Genomic DNA, 14,571 nt, shown 5'->3' on the forward strand with positions numbered 1-14,571 from the left:
CTCAGTGGTTAATGAGGAGATGTCATTTAAAGCAAAAGTTTACGGACGGACGCCGGACGGACGGACGCCGGACGAAAAGCGATCACAAAAGCTCACCCTGTCACTTTGTGACAGGTGAGCTAAAAACCAATATTCAGCTGCATGGAATTACACAGACTTTAATGACCAAAGAGCGTCAACAATTTCTGATTTGTCTTCCTTTTTAAAAACATGTTTTAAAATTTACATTACACACATTTTGATTGGATAAGCGAGAATGCATAATCAATGAAAGAAACACTTGCTTAGAAAATGTCTGTTTAAAACTATAAAGGCGATACTTTTCGCAAATATTGTGACAACAGATCAAAATACAGCCATGACAAAACAAGAATCAAATTGTCTGCTCTGAATCACCATTCAGCATAATTGGTAGTGATTGTTTCATTCCTAATGAAATGCCAGACTTCTGTTAATACTGTCAATGTAACTTTCAAAAAATAAATAAACAAATGTCTCAATACTTGCAAACTCAAATGTGACTGAATTCAGTAAACATAGATAAAGTGACAATACAAGTTAAGTTTTCATAAACTATATGCTCAAGTTGTTTGAGTATTAAATAAGCTTGTCTCATAATGCGGAAGAGTTATGTGGGGTTCAACAGTTGGCATTTCAAATATCTGCCCAAACACAAAACTGTCTGTGAATAATGTATAATTCAGTCTTGTAATCAACACCTATGCCTGTGCTTTATCTTATGATAGATATAGGTCAAGTTTGAATAAATATAAACAGGTCATCTAGGAGAAACCTCTTTAAGTATAAAAGACTTCAATCAAGATTTTCTTAGTTTAAAGGCATCATTAAAAATCTTTACCAAATCATAAACTAGGACCAAGGACAAATGAACACTGAAACAGTAGACAAACAAAATTAAAAGAACCTGACCTTCAATCCTGCTTTAAAATCACGCTTTATCTGTGTTTTGGAGTACTCATTTCTAGCCCGTGCACATATTGCAGCTATAGCTTTACGGTGAACATTTAACACCTTCTCTAATTCTAGAGTCTGAAAGTAAATAACAAGAAACAGTTCTTATATATTTTTCACGAAATTCAGAAATTGTTGTATCATTCAACATCATCTTAAAACATCTTGTATCCTTTTTGCATGTGAAACATGTTGCTTTTGCTCTCTATATTTTGCTTTCTATCTAATACTTACAAATACAATTATTTTTGTACTGAAGTCTTTTAAAACTGTACCTGATAGAATCTACATACCAAATAAATCATTTTGAATATATTAACTTAAAGACCAATCATGCCCCAGAAATACTTTCATTTTTATTTCTCAAAGACTTTTTATTCTTCGTAACTTGTAACAGTATCATGAAACACTTTGTCACATAGATGAACTATCTTTTGTTTTCTTTTGCTCTGTTGGCAATTTGTATGATTATAGAGATTTAGTATTTTGTATTTTTGTTTTTGGAAGTCAAAATATTACTTTGTTTACAATTTGCATTACAACATGTTACTTCACGTTCAGCGCTACTTTCCTCAGTTATAAAAAAATCTAACATCCTCTACATGGTTCATACCAAATTCTCAAATCAAAATTCAAGGACTTTTCAAGGTAAAATTGTCATTTTCAAGGCATTTTTTTCCCGATTGATCTTATTTAAAATTATACTTTTACAGCCATATCTGTGATATACATTTTTATTGCAATTGATCTTATTTAAAATTATACTTTTACAACCATATCTGTGATATAAAACATGTAAATAAAACATGTGTATTTCAATTTAAGGTTCAAATGACTAGAATTGCAAAACAGTGACTATATTTAGAAAATCAGCACAGTCAGTAGAATATATGAACACCAAAACTGTAACATATAGGTGATTGAGTAAATTCACACAACTCTATCTAGTTTTTCCTTTCTTTTTTTGGATTTCTCTTCCAATTTCCTCAACTTCCAGTTTCTTTTCTTTGAAGCCCTTTCTTAGAATGTTAGATTCAGTCACAAATCAATGATTACTAGAAGTGGGTGGGGGTGATATTGTCATGTCATGCACAGTTCCCGTTGTGGATTGGGATGGCACAATGTTATTATTTGAATCAGATCTACTGCAATTTTCAGTTTTGACATTTATAGTTCCTTCCTGTCTGACAAATGCAAGGCCACACTTCGTCAATGACGACTTGATGTCTAGATTTTTTAGGTGCTTTGCACCCCTCGCATGCGATGTTAATGCACTCTCTCCCATTTGCGACAAATCGATGGTTTTCATACACATGGTACATTGTGCTCTTCGTGGGTCTTGTATAACTTGTTTTACCCAACTGTATTGTTGAAGCCATTTTAGCTGAAACGTACATTTCTTAGTGTATTTTCCCATTTTTTACTTCGCAATGGAAGCTGACATTTTGTACACAATTTGCGATGACGTCATACACAAGTGCTTGTTAAAATCCATGCCAAAACCGTAACGCTGGCTAAACACTACTAAAACAGATCCAAATGGGCGCACTCGATCGGGCTGCCTTCGTTCACATGTCCGAGTTGTAGCGGAAAATTTGCCTGACCTTTACAGCGACAGGTTTTATACCCTTTTGGATTTTCAAGGCATTTTACCGAAATTCAAGGGGGTTTACTGAAATTCAAGGACAATTTTAGTGTTTTTTCAAGGCAACCCTGAATTCAAGGACTTTTCAAGGTTGAAACCAAATTCAAGGACTTTTCAAGGCCAGTGCGAACCATGCTCTAAATCCATTATTTAACATATGTTTGAAATTTCTTAACAATTAAAAACATACACAATGTATATATTTCTGAAGCATAATGTGCCTTTAATGAAGAACATGATAACTAAAAAAAGTTGACAAACAAATAATTTAGCACAGTTATTCTGGTAATCAGGGTTACATTACATTTCATCAGATTCAGCAAATAAAATTGTTCCAATACCTTCTGAGTGGCTTCTAACTTCTGATCATGTAATTCATCCAGTCTATTCTCTGCTTCATTTAACTCTTCAACTTTCTCCTTCAGTTCTTTCTCATACTCTTCTATGGCCTCTTTTTCTTCTGACTATAACAAAACGTTAAGTTATCATCCCTTTCCAATACATTAAACTCAGAAATTATTCAACATTAATGTATTTGATCTCAAAACTCACTATATTTCTTAATCATCATGAACTTTTCTGTCGATTAAATTTAATCAAAAAGCAAAGGATGCAAACTATCAGAAAACAGCTGATAACAATTGGATAAATCAGCTAATTAGATATCATAGTCCCTGTTTATGTTAATGCTTTTACTTTCCAATGTATCACTACAGAACACATGAAAAGTGAAAAATATTAACCTGTGTCAAGATTATTGAACAAAAAAAGTGTACCTGACTATTATCAAGATCAGTGGAGTCAAGGAGGTTACTGAGCTCAGTCAGGTTGTCACGTAGTTCTTTCGCCTCAGTCTTCACGCTGGCAATAGTCTTCTTCAAGGTTCGAGTCTCCTTGGTAGCATTACTAATAGTCAGCTCAAGTTCACTTTTCTCAGCTTCCATCTCAGTTATCTTATCTTCATGCTCTTTTGTCTGCTCTTCTAATTCTAGTGGTCTGTAAATTTCATTTTAAAATTCAAACAATGAATAAGAGGATTACATTGCTGACAAGAATGTATGTATTCATATGATTTTTCACATATTTACACTAGTGTGCATGAGCTTTAAAATTGGTAAAAAGATCTTGCTTAACTCTCAAGTGCTGAACATTTAAAACAAAAAATTTAAATTTATTTATCAAAACAAAAAATTGTCTCATTTACTACACTTAAAACAGTGATACTGGCATATAATGTGAGTGTTGCATGTGACTTATCATCCTAATGTGATAAGCACGAATGCCATATGAAAATTCCTTCATGCAAGGACAAAAATAACAAGAGGGCCATGATGGCCCTGAAGTCGCTCACCTGTACATAGGCCCCCGGAGCAAGGCCAGTTTAAAGCCCGGGGCTTTTATTTGAACAAACTTTGTAGACAACCATTAGAAGATGTTTCATGCTAAACATCTAAGGTCTAGCTCGTTGGGATTTTTAAAAGAAGATTTTTTCAAGTTTTTTCTTTATACATATAGTTAAAAACAATGACACACCTGGGGCAGGGCCAGTTTTGATCCCAGGGCTTTTATTTGAACAATCTTTGTAGACTTACTAGAAAATGTTTCATGCTTAATATCTAAACTCAAGCTATTCGGGTTTTTTAAAAGAAGATTTTTAAGTTTTTGCTATACTTGTATAAGGAAAATCAATGTCCCCCGGGGCGGGGCCAATTTTGACTCCAGGGCTTCTATTTGAACAAACTTTGAAGACACTCACTAGAAGATGCTTCATGCTTAATATCTAAACTCTTGCTATTTCAGTTCTTTCAAAGAAGATTTTTCAATTTTTGCTATAGTTTTACACATATAGGGAAAATGAATGACCTCCGGGGCAGGGCCAATTTTGACCCTAGGGCTTTTATTTGAACAAACTTGGTAGACATCCATTAGAAGATGTTTCATGCTAAATATCTTAGCTCTAGCTCTTTTGGTTCTTTAAAAGAAGATTTTTTAAGTTTTTACTATATGCATATAGGGAAAATCAATGACCCCCTAGGGCAGGGCCAATTTTGACCCCAGGGCTTTTATTTGAACAAACTTGGTAGACATCCATTAGAAGATGTTTCATGCTAAATATCTTAGCTCTAGCTCTTTTGGTTCTTTAAAAGAAGATTTTTTAAGTTTATACTATATGCATATAGGGAAAATCAATGACCCCCTGGGGCAGGGCCAATTTTGACCCTAGGGCTTTTATTTGAACAAACTTGGTAGACACCCATTAAAACATTTTTCATGCTAAATATCTAAGCTCTAGCTCTTTTGGTTCTTTAAAAGAAGATTTTTTAAGTTTTTACTATATGCATATAGAGAAAATCAATGACCCCCTGGGGCGGGGCCAATTTTGACACAAGGGCTTTTATTTGAACAAACTTGGTAGACACTCACCAGAACATGTTTCATGCCAAAAATCTAAGCTCTAGCTCTTTGGGTTTTTTAGAAGAAGATATTTTAAGTTTTTTCTTTTGGTTGCCATGGCAACCAGAGTTCTGCATGGAATTAAATTCTTTGAACAATTTTTAAAGGAGACCACCAAAGGAACATTCCTGTGAAGTTTGGATGAAATTGGCTTAGTGGTTTATGAGGAAATGTCATTTAAAGTAAAAGTTTACGGACGCCGGACGGACGCCGGTCGAAAAGCGATCACAAAAGCTCACCCTGTCACTTTGTGACAGGTGAGCTAAAAATCAACATAAATATGAATCTAGAACATTCAATTCAAACCGGCTTTTTTTTTGGTAATTAAATGACATACATCCTAGTAAAGATTAAATCTGGGTTGAAGTTTTTAACATACATACAATATACCTCACCTAATTATTTCTGAGGGCATAAGAACATCAGTTTTGGTACAGATAAAGGCAATACTGCCATATTGGCCGTCCATGAGTAGTTGACGTCTAAAATTCTCTCCCAGCAAATCCTTGGCAGTCTTATCATCAATGGCACGATGTATACTTGACACAACCCATACTGCTGTGCAGTTCTTCAAATACTGTAATATTAATAAATTATTTTACTGCAAAATAAACAGGTTTAAAAATTTCAAAATCTTCAAAAATTTGCCTCGATATAATATAAATTGATCTTATTAATTCTAAAAATAATGTTTCAACCAAGCATTCAACACATATTTATAAAAATGTCAGCAGTGTGTTGATAAATATGGCTTTATACAATTGAATGTATTTATTAAAAAAGTTTGTATGCAAGACTGAATAAAAATCACATAATTTTTAGCCCTACACATATTCTTAACTTTACCTATCATGTTCCTCCCTTTACTTTTGTTTTCCTATCAAACTCATTTTGCCTTCAATTGTTTGAAACATTCGTATAAAACACATTTTATAAAAAACATGAATGTTATTTCAGGAGCTTTAACCATAGAATCACTTAGGTTATTAAACCTTTATTGGGAATTGGGAATAAGGAACATAAAATCACCCACAATTTAAGACTTATCATACCTCTTTAGCAATTTTATCTCGAGCTGCGTTAGAATCCCGGACACCTGGTAAATCTACAAGTGAGGCTCCACTACTACATACATCACAGTTGGGCATTCTAAGCCGGACATGTTTCACAATTGGCCAGTACTGACCCCCAGCTCCGGGTTCCTGTGTCTCTATGTACTTTTCTACTTGACGACGGAAATCACCAGGCTTAATGCAGAATATAGAAATTTTCATCAAAATGTATGCATAGTTCTAGTTTTTCTAATGAATTGTTCAAGAATTATATGACTTATAACCAAGCAAACTAAATTACTTTATTATCAAACTTTTTTCTTCAATCTTGTCATATCATACACACTTGTGTCCTTAATAAAAATGTAATCGTAAGAAAAAAATGGTATTACTTTTTTGACAAAGATTGTTATTCATTGACTGGTATGACTATTATTTCAAAGTAACAAACAAAAGTACTCTCTGCCAACAGTTTTTCTCCTTTAAAATGACTAAACATCAATATAACTCCATATCATTTAAACAAAGCATATTTTTTCATAACATTTATTAAACAGGGTTCGTACAGACATCCAATGCCAAAATTCAAGGACTCTTTATGCACTATTTAAGCATGTTTTCCCATTTTTTAAGCACATTTGTTGCACATATATCGACACAATCTTCAACCTAAGGATAGTTTATTCGCCATTTTTTGTCGAATACACATTTTTCTGCCCACAATTTTAAGTTTTTTTTATAGAAGAACAACAAAGGGCACATCAAAAACAAATTAGTTCAAAACAACTTTAATTTGTCCACTTACTGTTACATTGAGCAAACATTTCATTGATTTTGATACTAAATTGGATCATTCCTTTGATTTTGTTTACTGTTGACTTTTATCTACATTGTCATTCAATCATTTTCAAGTACATTTATAGCAAATTTAAGCACTTTTTAAGCACTTTTCAAGAGAGTAATCAAATTCCAGGACTTTTAAGCCCTTTTCTACTTTTTTAAGCACTTTTTAAGAAAGGAACTCAAATTTAGCACTTTTTAAGACTGTGCAAACCCTGTTAAAGAAACAAAAAGTTACCTTGCTCGATTTAATGACCTTGACCCTGCCTAGCCAGTGTGTGACAGTGGTGAGTCTGGCTAGAACTTCAAACTTGTCTATTCGTCCGTACACGGCCCTCACCTTACAGTATGACACAAAAGCATCAGATGTAGGATCAGGTGGCCGGTTTTTGACTGTACCATCCAACCCAGTCAAGTCCTTCAACAACACTTGTAACTCCTCCATCCATTCCTGTACAAATTATTAATAGAATTCAACATAGCAATCAAATGAAAAATGGTTTGATGTTAGCGGCTTAAACTTACTGGCAATAGCAGCTAACAATACTTTCAAAAAGACAGTCTTATCTGTCGACTGTGCATGAATAATCCAAACTCAGAAATCAGTAACAGGTAAGCACCAGATTTTTATGAAATGCTGATATACACCTTACATATAAATTTGTCCTATTCCATATTTATTACCTACTAAGGCATATATTTAAATAATGGAATCATTTATATTAAACAAGTGATCTCATATTTAAAGTAATACATCAATACGTGCATCTTCATTTCAGCAAGACTTTACAGAAAACTTCAATTCAAATAGTACATAATAATATGCAATTTTTCCCTAGATATTAAACAATTTATAGACACAGAGTAGAAAAATGCCAACGCTGACCTGTCATAGTATATTTACCTGTCTTTGAAGAAATTCTATATCAGCCTCAAAGTATGAACTGTTTGTATTATTAACCACCTCGACGACCACAGCAGTACACGCCCGGATACCTGATGTTGGTAGGACACTTCTATGATCCAAGATGGCGTTCATCAGACTGGATTTACCCGATCCTGTATCTCCAACAACTGCTATAACTGTCTTGGGAAACTCCAGTCTCTTCTCAATAGTCTGTAATTCTTTTCTGAAGTAAACAAAAGCTTAGTTATTTGATAAATTGGTTTGTTTTTTTTCATAGACCTACATGTAGATAAACAAGATCAAAGTGAAAGAGTTGCATATTTTTCTGTGTAACATGGTTTATTATTTTAAATCAAAAGACTTTTTCTTCATAGACCTATGTGAAGTTTAACAAGAACAAATCCCAGGAGTTGCCTATTTTCCTGAATAACTTGGTTTATTGTTACAAATTAAAGTTTACCAATAAAGATCTAAATTACATAAGTTCATGTATATTCTTGACAAAAATATCTATCCAATATTTTATTCTCCTTTAAAAGTACATGCAAAATAAAAGACATCACATTGAAAACATGTGTACCCACTTAAATCAAACAGATCATAGTGGTTCAATCAAGACAAATTTACCTCATACCAAACAAAAAAACTCTACACTTGCCTCCATGCAGTTACTCTTGGATTTCCTTGTAGAGACCAACAGCTATCAAACATCGCCTTTATTTTCATAATCACATCACGGCAACTGTAAAATGTAGACTTGTATTTTAGCTATTTTAGATACTTCCACGATCACAAATAAAGTCAATGGTTTCCTGTATTCTAAGATGAAACTGACACATAAGCTCATATCAAAACTTTTCAGCTTTCATTGTTGATCAAAATAACAAAAGATTATAATCCATAGATCATACTTATAAATGTTATATAAATAATGACTGGTTGTAAACAATATGAATAAAGTATCAAACTTTATATACATGTATATAAATGTTTATACCTGTTAACATGTTTGTTAACATCATCTAACACCACTAGTGCCTGGCTCCTTTCCTTATTTCCCATCCTACTATACAGTTCAATCTCTGTGCTCTGACTAGTACCTAGTGTAGGACTCGATGACAAAACCTCATCGGCTGCCTCTTCTTTGATGCGTCTTTTAGCTTTAAGTTTATCTAGCAGGTCTTTAGCCTTGTTTCTAGATGCCTTAGACTTGGAACTGTCACCAACCTTCTTCTCTAACTGCTCTGTTACATTAGTTACCTGTGTCATTGACAATGCATCTAAATCTGGTGTCTGAGGACTGTCCAAAAGCTGAGTACAACTGGTGTGGCCTGGAGAGTTCTCACTAGAAACCGCTGTTCTAGAATTTCTAGTTTTCAGTAATGACAGTGGTGTTTTAAAAGGTGTTGATGCAGAGTTCTCACCCTTCTGAGGGGATGATTCATAATTTTCTTCTACAGTAGGACTTTTCTGTTTCTTTGAAGATCTATCCTCTAAATCTGAATCACATTTCCTTTTTGAGGATTTTTTTCTACTACACATGTCTTCCACATCATCATTATCATCATCACTTTCATTCTTTTCACTGTCTGTATCAATATTAATTGTCTTCTTATCAGTAGGTACCTCTATAGTCTCTACCTCTGCTTCACTATCACAGAAGTCAAAATCAATCTCATTCATACCATTTGGCTTCTTACTGCTACCACCCCTTGTGACTTCATTGTCCTCTTCTTCCTCTGTACCATGGTTCATCAAGTTTTCAAGTGGATCACCATCCTCAGTATTTTGATCCTCTATTGTTCTTTCTTCATTTTCATTCTTATCTATATGAAAGTCTGAATTAATATTTTCTTCCTCAGTATCCTCCTCAATACAATTAATTAATTTCTTATATCGTTTATCCATCCCTACAACAGAATCAGTGTCAACTTCAGTGATTTTACAATTTTCATCTTCTGAATTTTCTTCAACCTCACTTTGGTCAGAATCTATTTCTGAATCATCAACTCTTTCATCATCTTCATCATTGTCATCACTGTCATCACCAAGGTGACTAAAATCTATTTCTGGTGAGCAAAAGCCATTATCATCATCATCTGAGAATTCACAGCTTAACTCACTCAATTCTTCACCTTTTGATTCATTAACAAATAGCTTTGTTGCACTATTTTTTGCTACAGCAGGTTCTGTATTGTTAATGTGGTTCCCTTGTTTGGCAATGATTGGGGATTGAGACTGACTAATAACATCTTGGCTACTCAGTGTCTTCAAAACAGGTGATGATATAGGTGAACACTTTTCGCCACAAGTGTTAGAAATGTGTTTGGATGGTGTCCTAAAAACTGAAGCTAATATCCTTGGTTTGATTATTTCATTTGCATCAATTTCACTATCTGTATGACACATACTTGTTTCCACTATGTCGTTATCTGAGCTCTCTATATCTTTCTCAACACCATTAACTTCATCTTCATTAACATCCTCAGTCTTTTTCTCAGCTTCTGCTTTTGAAATATCATCTGTCACATCAGTCACTGCTTCAGTACTTTTCAACTCTGAGTTTTCACAATGAACCTTTTCTTCAACAGTTGACGTTTCAAGACTATGATGGCTTTCCACCAAATTTTCATTAATGGAGTTGTCAACAATTTTGTCTTTAACAGATTCAGCTACCCCATTCTCATTTGATAAACTAACTTTGAGATGATCAATATCTGTAACTTTGAGATGATCAATATCTGTGTTAAGTATTTCATTCATGCAAATGACTTTTCTTTATGCATTATAATGTTCCTGAAACAGGTAGGTGCGCGCGTCGTATAGATTCAGACGAATCTTTAGATTCGAAAGAGTGAGCACTCTACACTCTCACGCAAACATTATCAGATAGGACTTCATCAAAAGTCTTAATAATTTGTATTCTTCCCAGCCCTGATCGATTGTAAATAAAGTGTATCCCCCGTTCACTCTATGGACTTTCTATTCCTTACTAATTTTACACATTTCAGAGATGATTTCTTTGACCAGAACTTAAAAAAACCGTTTAACTCGACGGCCTTTTTTTAGTTTCTTAAAAATCCCTTTTGGGGCTTGGAAGACACACACATATTACAATTTCATCTTATCCACAGAGAAACACCTGGCTGTCATTGTCTCCTGCTACCCCATAGCCCTTATCCTTATATCTTCTGTTAAAAATGTTTGCAGTATCACTGCAATGTCTTTTTCTTGAATTATCTAATTCAGTTTTCTAAAAATTTCTTCCTCTGAATTTTTTCTTTTTCTTTCAATTATCTGATCATTGTTTATTTGATCAGTAACTTTACCATCAATCAAAACTTATATCCTCGATAGAAACAATTTCCATCTTGTTCAAAGAGTTTTTGAACAAATCCCTAGCATCTGATCTACATTCAACATTCACTGAACCTTCAGACTGGTTTTCACTATTTTCATGAGCTGCACCTACTTTGTCATTATCAGCATTGACACCATGCTCTGATTCTGAACATTTTCTCAAAGAGTTATCATCTGAATTTATAAAATCTTCACTTTTGCATGTGTCATCACCACCAGTATTATTATCATCTTCTTCACCATCACAATTTTCACTTTCTTCACTGTCATTACTGCTTTCTTTTGTATCCATATCTACTTCTTCTGTTTCAGACTCACTTAGATTTCTGTCACTTTCACTACCACTATATTCAATAGAATTGGAGAAAAATAAATCAGGATCATCATTTTCTTCATCAGCTTCATATACTACTGAATCTGACAAGATCAGACTTGGCTGCTTACTTTGATTTTCTTCAGAGATTTGATCTTCTTCAATAAATTCATTTGAATTATCATTCAACTGCTGCTGGTGTTTTGACTTTATATAAACACATTCATTGTTTTCTCCTTTGGCTGAGCACTGTTTCAATTCATTTTCTGCAAAATTTGAAAAAGCTTCACTTATATCTAAATCTGGCAACACCATAGAAGTAGCATATTCTTCAACTGTGCTCTCACTTTCATTTGATTTACATGTATCTTCAATGTGAGGAGTTTCATTAAATTCAGTTTCTTTATTGAGCTCTTCATTACAACCCTCTTGGGCTGGTTCAAAGTCCTCTTGGATAGTGTCATTACTTTTCTCTGTAGATTCTTCATCATCTAATTCACTACCATTACTAGTTGCCGTGATACCAGTTAGAGAAGTTGTATCATCAGTTTTTTCCATTGTTTCTACATCATCAAAATCACTAGTTCCACTAGCTAACTCATTGCAGGTTTGGAACTTTTCATCAACAGTTGTTTCTACAACATGGCTGCTGACAGCTTGAGGTGGAAATATCTGACTAGTCTGAATTCCCATATCTTTGGTTGGTGAAGCTGTCACATATCTTATACCCACTTCCCCATTTACATTTTCACTTTGACTGGTCTGAATGCAAGCATCTTTAGTTGGGGATTTGAACACAATGGGAACTTCATGCCCAGATTGTTCTACAGAGTTTTCAATTTTTCCTCTCAAATCACATAAATCCTTCATTATAGAGTTCACTGTTCCTTCCAGAGCTGATATATCATTCTTTTCAGGTGATTTACTTGTAATATGTTCACTACATATATCAGTTTGTTCATTTAAGTCATTTTCTGGACTTATGTCAGTTTCTGTTAACCTGCACAGCTTAACTGTTTCATGATTTACATCACTAGTGACTGCTGTATGACTATTATCATTGGCACGACTGTCTTCATCACTTTCACTAAACATTTCAATGTCTTTAGGCATTACACCCGGTGATTCTGTATTGTAACTTTTGCTCTTACATGGTGACTGTTTACTTGGCGACTGTTTATCAGTGCTTGTACCATTTTTTTTATAATTTTCAGCTTCCACAGATTTGTCCTCCTCAGAATGGCTATTAGTTTCAGTAGACTGCTCATCAGCTACAACAACACTTTTTCTTGCTATGTTTAGTCTAGGCTCATTTTCAGCTTCGGAAGCAGAATCATCTGAGATGTCGGATGCACTGCTACTTTGTCTTTCTTCCCATGCCGCTTTCTACAATAAAGAGAAAGATTATTGATTATTTTATTTAAAGATTATTTTATTAAGGAATGATCAATGTCACATGTAGAAATTCTTGTAGGTTTACCACCTTCAGCCAGCTCTTCTGCCTCTTATGCTTATCAAATTTTTTTGGTTTTTAAGTCACACTTAAACCCAGCCAGTGATTTGACTAAATTCTAGCAGCACAAATACAGGACGATTGCAGGTAACTGTCCCTCTGTGCTTTACTTACTTATGAGCCAGCTTTTTCACAGTAACTGAATTTGTAATAGATTACCCTGTAAACATCTTTTTCAAAGCACTTTGAAAATGACTCACAACAAAAATGTATAAATCAGTCATAAAGAATGATGTCAATTAATTATCTAGAAAACAAATTTTACATACTAGGATAAAAGAATCAGAGGATATTATTCACTAACCAATTGTTTAACATCATCTGAGGTGAAACATTGTGTTGGCTTTCTTGTAGGTTTTTTAGGTCTCCGAGTTGAATTACTTCCACTGGCTTCAGCAGGAGATACTGGCTTCTTAAATCCAGTGGTTTCCTTGAAAAAAAAAAATTTCTTTGTTTCACATACAACTTTACCATACCTTGTTCATCAACAGTAAAATTTACTATTGAAATTAAATTTGTCCTTCAAAATTTGCTTCTAGCATTATCAATGTTTGCTTCCAATGTGTAAATCTACCTTTTTTAACAAAAGCCTTATACGCCCCAGGTAACTCACTGTAAAAAGTATTTCAAATCATATTTAAACTATCAATCAGAAATCTTAGACAAAATTGAAAGAACTTGCGTAAATACTTAGACTCATGAACTGGTCTCAATTTAAAGACAAAATATCAAGCCATTGATGTTTACAAGCAAGTTATTAAAGGTGTAACAAAAGGAAAGGGCATTAACTAAGCCAGCTTATAGTAAATATATCCACATGTGATTATCATGCGATACCGGGTCACGAAAGTTCTCAAATGAAAGTTGTCCTTACTGTTTACTTTCAAATACACTATGGCAATTTGACTAGTAACAATTAAAGCATTTTATCACACATTTAAACCATTCAAAGGCTGTTAGAACACACGGTTGTGTAATTAACACCTGTCACACAAGATCACTGGAAATCATCTTCGCGGCCAGAAACGATGTGAAAAATGTCTTGAGAGTGAAGGTTTCAAAATAATCAAAGTACTTAGACTTATTTGTGGTAAATTGTACTCGATTTATGCTATACAGACCAAGAAAAACTTCAGCCCATCGAAAAATTCGACACATAAAATTTCGACTCGGTATAAGTTTTTGAAACAAATACATAGGGGGGAAATCATTTTACTGTGACACATCTCAAAAATTGACTAATTCAATTCAACTCATAGAAGTTCTATTGTGTTACCAAAATCATTAAAAAAAAAGAAAAAAAGACTCAAATATTTGAAAATTTTACACTATCTTCCACTCATAAACAAAAACTGGTAACAATTTTTTATTTTAAACTATTTCCCCTTCAAACTTTTTTATTTTTACTCCCTGAAAAAGTCTCCCCCAGTGAAATATATTTTGATCTTTTAAATGCAAATTTAATAAAAAATCCTCTTCCCAAATATTTAAAAAAATGCCATCAAAAATTTTTGA

General features: G+C 33.7%; 2 protein-coding genes across 2 annotated transcripts in view; both read right to left on the reverse strand.

Annotated features, from left to right (window-relative positions):
• The window catches only part of LOC132713478 (uncharacterized), a 32,530-nt gene extending 21,897 nt beyond the window's left edge, over positions 1–10,633 (reverse strand). Inside the window, exons 1-9 of the mRNA XM_060696092.1 lie at positions 8,868–10,633; positions 8,529–8,612; positions 7,868–8,093; positions 7,202–7,414; positions 6,124–6,318; positions 5,467–5,648; positions 3,394–3,613; positions 2,959–3,081; positions 931–1,050 (exon numbers count right to left, since the gene is read on the reverse strand). Coding sequence (XP_060552075.1) covers positions 931–1,050; positions 2,959–3,081; positions 3,394–3,613; positions 5,467–5,648; positions 6,124–6,318; positions 7,202–7,414; positions 7,868–8,093; positions 8,529–8,612; positions 8,868–10,633 — 3,129 coding nt within the window. The remainder of the gene's footprint in view (positions 1–930; positions 1,051–2,958; positions 3,082–3,393; positions 3,614–5,466; positions 5,649–6,123; positions 6,319–7,201; positions 7,415–7,867; positions 8,094–8,528; positions 8,613–8,867) is intronic.
• Positions 10,634–11,073: 440 nt separating this feature from the next.
• The window catches only part of LOC132713474 (uncharacterized), a 34,960-nt gene continuing 31,462 nt past the window's right edge, over positions 11,074–14,571 (reverse strand). The window contains exons 5-6 of the mRNA XM_060696085.1: positions 13,361–13,532; positions 11,074–12,929 (exon numbers count right to left, since the gene is read on the reverse strand). Coding sequence (XP_060552068.1) covers positions 11,202–12,929; positions 13,361–13,532 — 1,900 coding nt within the window. The 3' untranslated portion in view covers positions 11,074–11,201. The remainder of the gene's footprint in view (positions 12,930–13,360; positions 13,533–14,571) is intronic.

Source organism: Ruditapes philippinarum, unplaced genomic scaffold (genome assembly GCF_026571515.1).
Source record: "Ruditapes philippinarum isolate M1 unplaced genomic scaffold, ASM2657151v2 ctg2184_1_1_1_1, whole genome shotgun sequence".
Lineage (NCBI taxonomy): Eukaryota > Metazoa > Mollusca > Bivalvia > Venerida > Veneridae > Ruditapes > Ruditapes philippinarum.